At 31.2% G+C, this 8,413-nt stretch overlaps 2 protein-coding genes across 2 annotated transcripts; both read right to left on the bottom strand.

The window, feature by feature from the left end:
• Positions 1-3,881, bottom strand: Ide (Insulin degrading metalloproteinase). The gene is made up of 4 exons (XM_074258543.1): positions 3,606-3,881; positions 3,329-3,534; positions 564-3,265; positions 1-489 (listed from the first exon to the last, which is right to left on the bottom strand). The coding sequence occupies exons 1-4, from the start codon at positions 3,656-3,658 to the stop codon at positions 250-252; spliced, it is 3,201 nt and encodes a 1,066-aa protein (XP_074114644.1). The 5' UTR covers positions 3,659-3,881; the 3' UTR covers positions 1-249.
• A 614-nt stretch (positions 3,882-4,495) lies between these two features.
• On the bottom strand, positions 4,496-7,452 carry Cct7 (chaperonin containing TCP1 subunit 7). The gene is made up of 4 exons (XM_074258588.1): positions 7,296-7,452; positions 6,595-6,855; positions 5,362-6,164; positions 4,496-5,219 (listed from the first exon to the last, which is right to left on the bottom strand). The coding sequence occupies exons 1-4, from the start codon at positions 7,296-7,298 to the stop codon at positions 4,655-4,657; spliced, it is 1,632 nt and encodes a 543-aa protein (XP_074114689.1). The 5' UTR covers positions 7,299-7,452; the 3' UTR covers positions 4,496-4,654.
• Between the last annotated feature and the right edge of the window lie 961 nt (positions 7,453-8,413).

The following is an 8,413-nucleotide window of genomic DNA, read 5'->3' as shown; positions in this document are numbered from 1 at the left end:
TTATTTACTTTATTAAAAATTATTATTATTATTATTATTATTATTATTATTATTATTATTATTATTATTATTATTATTTATATACCGTAAAGCAATAGTAGAGTTTACAGCGACTGTAAAGTCATGTATCATTTAATTAAAATAGTAAATGTTTGGTGGTAGGGTAAAAAATTGACAATGATTTAAATTTATCTCTTTGAGAGGTGAAATAAAAATTAAATAAAAAATAAAAAATATTTAAAATAAAATTTAAAGTTTAGATTTTTGATCCTTTCTTGGAATATTAATAAAGGGCTTTATAATTGGGAAAAGTGATTGACTCGATTTGAATGCCAAGATGTCTGTTATCTTAATTGGCAAAGTTGTTGCATCAGTTTGGGCTGTTGATGATTCTTCAGATGATTTTTCAGTGTATCCTGCTCCACCTGGGGCTATTGATACCACATGAAGTGACAATTTACGTCTCTGAGGTGATTGTTTTATTGTTTCCTAAAATGTAAAATAAAATCAAAATAATTAAAAAAAAATTTTTTTTTTTTTTTTAAATATCAACAAAAACTTACATTGTAAAAATCAAGTATTTGTGATTTATTTATGGTACGTAAATAGGCAACTTCAATGTTTGCACGATCAAAATTGTATTGCTGATTAGTTATTTCGCTCCAAAATATTGCCGATAGTGTTGTCATTTTTTTTGGTTTTTCGAGACGTTGATTGGCGAGTGAAGTTTTATGCCGATTGAATTCATCCTCGGACATGTTAACAATTCGATCCTGAAGCGATTGAATAAAGGCTTCGATGCGCTCTTCCAGATACTGTGGATGTCTATCGCCCTGTATTATTACTCTGAGGCCTTGAACTCCATTCCCTCGACGTATTCCACTGAATACAATGTAACCCAGTTGTTCTTGCGTACGGAGAACATCGAAAAACGGCTCGGATATTATCTGCCCCAATAATTCCAGATGCATATTTGATTCCGTTGATTGTAACCCCACTTGATAATAAATTTCAGTACACGATGATTTGTGTAATTTATTTTCTATTTCATACAAATAGTGACTACCATTATCCAAACTTATTTCACGATTAAGTATATATTGTTTCGGCATTAACGGTACTATTGTTTTTTTACTTTTTTCACTGTCCAGTGGATCCTTGGTAAGTTTATTCTCAATCATTTTAACTGTTTCCAGTGCCTCTGATTCCGTCAAATTACCATGAATCAAACACTGAATGTGAACTTTTGTCAATAAATTTGAAATAAATTCCTCAAGCCTGTCCAGAGTCAAAAATTCAATAGCTTCAAGTAATTCGTCCTTAGTCCATCCTTGCTCGGTCAATAAAACCGCTAAATAATAAACAGCATGCTGATACGGTTGATCAGCTTCAAAATTTTTTAAATTTCTTATATAAAGTTCCTTTATTATTTCAAACCTCTGTTTGTCAACTTTAAAATTAACCATCCTGTCGATTATTTTACTCAAAAGCACCCGGTGTTTGTCATTGTATCCACCAACCATCAGAGTCATACCATTTTTACTGGCACTAAATTCCCAGCTCAATTGTGCTAAACTCGCATTATACGCGTACTCATTAAGCGAATCTTTGAATAAATGTATGTATAAGTTTGTTAAATTAAAGTTACAAGGATCGAGGTACGCATAAGGGCTTACAAAGTCGAAAGTAAGATTTACTTTTGGTATTTTAAATTCGTCGTCTTGCTTGAACCAAACAAGCATCAGCCGAGTGTCTAAAATTATTTTTGGAAATTTATTTATTTCTTCTCTATTATTATTATTATTACTATTATTATTATTATTATTATTATTATTATTATTATTATTATTATTATTATTATTATTATTATTATTATTATTATTATTATTATTATTATTATTATTATTATTATTATTACTATTGTTATTACATTTAATTTCAAATGACTCGGGAATAAATTCATTTGCAACTGGAATTTTTAACTCATCAGATATACCCGAATTTCTCCAACTCTCAATAGTTTCCTTGGAAATAATTTGAATAGCGTATTTAGTCCCGTACCAAAATTCCGATTGATCAGCAATATTTTGATAAACTTTACCAATAACGTGAATGCGAATTTTTTCAGGTACCAAATAATCCATAACAGTATTTATTAAATCTGGACGCCATTCAGTAGGCAAATAAGGCCCAGTGAGTATCTCTTCAAATGGATACTTTTGTAATGCCCGTACAGTTACATTAACAGTTGTTCTGGGCATTAATTTTTCCTTGAAATTAAAATCAACGTGAGCTATCTGCTTGCATTCGTCAAAAATCCACTCAAGTGGGCCCTTTATTCTCAGCATATTTATATACTGAAAAGTAAGCTTAACAATATCGTCAACGTGATTAATTCCCTTCTCGGTCAAGTCTACGTAAATCGAAAAAAAATTGCAGCCACCTCTGGCAGCTCGTTTTTCCCCGGCAACCAATGCATTACACCAACCGGCTTTTTTAAGAGCTGACAGGAGTGATCCGTCAGCCTCGTGACCCAACAAATGAGATAGATAGTGCGCCGGACCAGAACGAAAGTGTTGGCTCAGATCCGGCAGTGGGAAACTCATCTTTAAAGCACGGACATCTTTAATCGGTACAATCATCCACTTTTTACCAAAATGATTATCATTAAACGGGTGCTCCGGCCAAATTGGTGCTTCTAATTCCTTATTTTCAACCGGACTAAACTTATCCACCACCATTTTCTCCAATTGATCCAAACTTTCCTTACCAAGAATACTCAATGCCATAATATTCGCCGAATACCAGGTCTTGTGGAATTCCAGAAGCGCTTCTCTCACGTTTATCCCTTTTTGCTTTGGTCCAAAATCCAGAGTTCCACGATGTCCAGTTCCGAACTTTGAGTACGGATGATTTGGATCCGCTGATGATTTTTCCAGCTGATCTTGCCGCCACGTATCGTTTGCGATATTTTTTTCATGCTCTGAATGAACAGCTTGAACCTCAAGCTCTGTCGCAGACTCGGTAAACAGTGGAGCTATAAAAAATTGGGCAAAACGATCCACCGCCCCCTCAAGATACTCTGGACTGACGTCAAAATGGTACTGGGTGTAATCCGGTAGAGTCATTGCATTGGAACTACCACCGTGTTGAGACAAATACGAGTTATATGAATTTTTGTCTGGGTATTTTTCGGTACCAAGAAATAGCATGTGTTCACAAAAATGAGCCAATCCTGGCAGTTCTGCTGGATCATTCAAGTAGCCTAAAATTTTTAAAATACATTAATAAATTAAATAATTAATAAATAATAAATAAATAAACTTACCAACATTGACGTCAAGTGAAACGGCGCTTTTATCGGTGGTAGGATCACTTATCAGCAACACTTTCATGTTATTATTTAAAATTAATCCTCGGTAAAGCTGAGAATCATTTGGAGATTTTTTTATGTTCTCAAATCGCTTTTTAATATTGTCATCATTGATTTCTAAATGAGTATTTGATGCCTCACCCGTTACTCCAGATAGATTTCTGAATTAAAAATACAAATCAAGTTAATAAAAATTAAGTTAATTTTATTGAAATATTAATAAAAAACTCACATTGAATTAGACATTAATTCTTGAAGAGATTGTACGTCCGTAACAGAAGTCATTATTATTAATGTTTACAGTAATTTTTACAAAACACAACTAAACACATCAATTTGTATTAAATAATGTACGTCACAAAAATTTTCTAACCACAATATAATTATCTAATCAACTATTTATGACTCATATGTATTAATTTATTAATAAAATATATAAATTTTATACTATTTAATTTAATAATGTAATAAAATAATAAAATGAGTCAGAAAAACAGAATAACAGAAAGTCTGATGTCAGATGTGCCGTGTATTATATATTTATATTATATCATACTATACATTTATAATGTCAACTCAGTCACGTGGTATCAAACAAAAAATTACTCATACTGTTGTAATTATTTTGTTAAAAATTTATAATAATAAAAAAATCATTAATTTCAGTACTTTGAAGGAAAAATACACCAATGAAAAAATAATTACCTGTTCATTGTTGATGACAATTGTTGGAATACAACGATCAATCGAGATTTATTGTTATTTATATTACGAGCGATAAACATTTATGTTATTTATTATTATTAATTCTTTAAATAAATTATATTTATTAAAAAAAAAAAAAAAAAAAAAGCTATTGTTCTATTTATTTAATTAGAATAATACTATAAAATAAACTTTACTTATTTTAGAATTTGTAAATATTAGTCCACATGAGCGTCAGAGAAATGGGGGCGCTGGTGCCTATTTTATTCTACAGCCCTGATTTATTTATTTGAAAAAATCTTAGAATTTTTTAAACAAATTGATTACTCTGAAGTTAGCGGACATTTAAATTTTTTTTTTTTTTTTTTAATTAAATTAAATCTAAAAAAATATTTATAAAAATAAATAAAACACAAATTTGAAATGTTTAATTAGCGTTTTTATTATGATATAAAATAAGTAACCATCAGTACAAATAGTGAAGCGTGTTTTTTTTTTTTAATAATTGCTTATTTATTTTTAGAAAAATTTAATGAATGGAAAAAAAAAAGTAGTGATGTGAGAAAATATTAAAAATTACATAGGTCGCCCCATACCGCGACCCATACCACCTACAGGCATCTGAGGAGCATCACTGCTGTGAGGATTTTTTATGGTCTCATCGACCGAGAGAATAAGACAAGCAGCTTCACTGGCGGCTGTAAGGGCATTTATCTTAACGACTGCTGGCTCCCATACACAGGCGTCCATATTGTCGGCAATGTCCTCGTTGAGAATGTCTACACCGAACCAGCATTTACCCTGGTGATGTTTTTGCCTCAATTTATTGAGAATGTTGGTTGCGTCGAATCCAGCGTTGTCACAGAGCTGTCGCGGAATAACTTCAAGAGCACGAGCAATAGCGCCGATTAAGAGCTGCTCTTTGCCAGCAATTGTACGCGAGTAATCACGAAGTGTACGAGACAATTCTATTTCAATAGCTCCTCCACCAGCGACTACTGCGTCGTTTTTTATCATACGCCTGACAATCATAATGGCGTCGTGCAACGACCGCTCTGTCTCTTCTAAAAATTGTTCAGCTCCTCCTCGCAGTACAAATGTACAAGTTTTGGCATTTGGACATCCCGCGAAAAAGTTGAATCTAAAATAATAATAATAATAATAATAATAATAATAATAATAATAATAATAATAATAATAATAATAATAATAATAATAATAATAATAATAATGATAAATATTTATTTATATTATTGTTACTTTATTAATTATTAATTATTTACCTTTCACCACCAATTTGTTTTTCCTCAAAGTTTGCGCATTTTCCAAGCACAGAATCGTCAATATCATTGACAGTGGTAATGACAGCTCCGCCACAAGCTTTCATAGTCCTTTTGAGATCTTCATCGGGGACTCTACCGGCGCAAAACATGTCACGGTCAGCAAAGTACTGAGTCGCGACATCGCCAATTGGTAACTTTGAAAGTACAACATTTGCTCCGCTCTTGGCGATCTTTTCGAGTTTCTCGTACAGAATTTGCCATTCAGCGTCAACGATTTTCTGGTACTCGGCAACGTTGTCTACACGAACTTCAGCGTTATCGCGCTCGGCTTTAAGCTCCAGTTCAATGTTCAGCATGGCTATCTTGCAGGGTGAGTATTTTTTGGGCTGCATTTCGAAACCCGCGTACGAGAAAGTTTTTTTAAAGGCTACACCAGCCACCAGGATCGAATCCTCCAACGCACCTCCGGATACTTTCTTGATCCCGATCATGTTGAGCGGTAGTAACTCGTCGAGGAGCAAAACAGCGTCAACAACCATTTTGCTGAAGAAATCCTTCTGCTGGTGAATAAGTTTCGAGTTCATCGCTGTAGCGGCGCATTTTTCCAGCAGACTCCGTTTTTCCTCGGCAGTTGATTTTTCTATTTTTACACTCAATTCTTGAATTCTCTCAATCGCAATTTTTCGTGCGTTCCTGAAGGCTTTTATTATTATACGTGGATGAACTCCTTCCTCAATGAATGGTTTTATTTGTTTCAAAAACTCTCCAGCCAACAGGACAACACTGGTGGTACCATCACCAACCTATTGTTGATAATTTATTAGTTTTTATGATACTAAAATTATCCGAGATTTAATTTAATTTTTTTTTATTATTTTTCAATAATTAAACTAAAACAAAAAAATATATATATTTTAAAAACTGCACTTACAGTTTTTCAAGTTTCTTACAAATGAAATTACTTTTTTTTTATAAAATTTGTTTTAATGAGAAAAAATTGTTAAAATTTTCAGATGTCGGCTAACTTATTTTTCATAAATTTTTTTATAAATAATAAAATAAAAATATTGTAAGAACATTAATGAGACAATTAATAGTCTAAAAAAAATTGTTAGTCTGATGCTCTATGACTTATGTACTCCATTATAGAAAACTAAATTATAGTTTAAATAAAATTTTATATTTTAAAATAATGGAGAATTATTTGACATAGTGATATTTAAAAAAATTTACCTCAACATCCTGAGATTTGGCAATATCTACAAGAGTTTTGGCTGCTGGATGAACAATATCCAAGAGCTTGAGAATAGTAGCGCCGTCGTTAGAGATGGTACCTTTTCCATTGGCATCTACAATCAATTTATCCATTCCACGAGGACCAAGAGTTGTTCTCACGGCGTCGACGACTTGCTGACAGGCGTTTATGTTTGACACCAGCTGAGCTTTGCCCTGGCTGACATCAGTCCCTTCTTTCAATAATATTATTTGGGGTTGCTGAAATTAATTTATTTTTTTAATTCGCTTTTGTATTCACTTTTATTTAAAAATTAAAAAAAAAAATTCATGAAAAAAATTTTATAGATTATCAATTTAAATATTATTTCATCACCATAATTAGGAGTTAATAATTTCCTTATAAGGTTATGAATGAACGAACTGATAAATTACATCCGTCAACTGCTTCATATATATATATATATATATATATATATATATATAATTTTTTTACTCTATAAAATATTATGTGATTTATTAATATTTGTTTTTTTAATAAATAAATCAATGAAATATTAAATAAAATAAAAAATGTCCATTTAATATTCTACAGAAAACGTGACTAAAATTTTGTTGATAAAAATTATAAAAATAATATAAAATGTATAAGGATTGAAAATTACAAATAATCATAGAAAAATCATTCATTAAGTACATACCATTTTGTTGATCTATATATATTTTTATAAAATATACTAATAAAGAGCGAATACTTTTATGATAGATATTTAAAAATAATAATGATTTATAAACCTTATAAACTGGACAAACTAATCTGACTAAGAACTGTCGGGCATACTCGGCTTCCTTCACCGTGTGTCATGGTTAATTTTGTTTGCGGGAGATGACGCTAAAATCAACTTCATGGTTTTTACTTGTAAAAATGGCTGCAGGTGGCTCTATAGTTGTTATCTACTGATTCGGTAGAATCTGGCGCCAAGGTCCGTTCAAAAATCCCGTTGTAAACGGAGCGCCAGACTACCGACTGTATTTACGGTAAGCAGAACGGTTTTTTGATGAGGTTGCGAAATTTTATTTAATTTTACGGTACTTTTTTTCCACTAATTTTTTATTATAACAGTTGTTCATTATTTATTTTACCATATTAATTTATTTATTTCACTTATCACAATTTATTTACTTGAAATTATTAAATTTTATAGCGCCAAGTACGATAAAAAATTTTTTTTTTATTTTTTAATTTTCAATAAATTTTTTTTCAATTTTTTCAACATTATGACGGTTTCTTGGTATTTTTTTGTATTTCATATCTTTTTGAAGAGAATGAAAATTATTAAAATGAGTCTAATTTTTTTTGTAAAGTGCAAATGTTATTGAGATGAGTTTCATGAACGTGGCCTTGGCGCAATTTTTTACAGTGAAACTGTTTTTGTTCGGATACACTTACACGCGGGATTTAAAATTTAAATTTAAAATTCACACAAAATCCATTTTGATTCATCTATAAAATTTAAAACTATTCTATATTATTAATTTAACAATTTTAATTGATAAAAAATGTAAAAATTAATATTTTCAATAAATGTATGACACATTCTGTGGTTCATTCTCAATGCGCATCGCATCGCATTAGCGCGACAGCGCGACGCCCCCATCAGCTGAAAGATTAATAAACGGAACTAGAGGTGGCAGACAAGTCGTTAAAAATTTATATTCATTAATTCTCAATTTCTTCGGCATCCAGTGTGTGGCCAGAACGTGCTCTTTTCTTACCCCCACTTTGTAGGATACTCTCATCTGACTACATTGAAAGCGG

Source organism: Cotesia typhae, unplaced genomic scaffold (assembly GCF_013202065.1).
Source record: "Cotesia typhae breed Kobodo isofemale line unplaced genomic scaffold, CoteBio_Ctyphae scaffold_91, whole genome shotgun sequence".
Lineage (NCBI taxonomy): Eukaryota > Metazoa > Arthropoda > Insecta > Hymenoptera > Braconidae > Cotesia > Cotesia typhae.
This window is presented reverse-complemented; position numbering and strand designations above follow the sequence as displayed.

What these genes read in the sequence shown, in the direction of transcription:
- Ide (XM_074258543.1), bottom strand. Translation starts at nt 3,658, where the DNA reads ATGACTTCTGTTACGGACGTACAATCTCTTCAAGAATTAATGTCTAAT. An exon ending in TTCACTTGACGTCAATGTTG is followed by an intron (nt 3,266 to 3,328) that starts GTAAGTTTATTT and finishes TAAAAATTTTAG; the next exon opens with GCTACTTGAATGATCCAGCA. An exon ending in AAATACTTGATTTTTACAAT is followed by an intron (nt 490 to 563) that starts GTAAGTTTTTGT and finishes TTTACATTTTAG; the next exon opens with GAAACAATAAAACAATCACC.
- Cct7 (XM_074258588.1), bottom strand. An exon ending in CCAAATCTCAGGATGTTGAG is followed by an intron (nt 6,165 to 6,594) that starts GTAAATTTTTTT and finishes TATCAACAATAG; the next exon opens with GTTGGTGATGGTACCACCAG. An exon ending in AAACAAATTGGTGGTGAAAG is followed by an intron (nt 5,220 to 5,361) that starts GTAAATAATTAA and finishes TTATTATTTTAG; the next exon opens with ATTCAACTTTTTCGCGGGAT.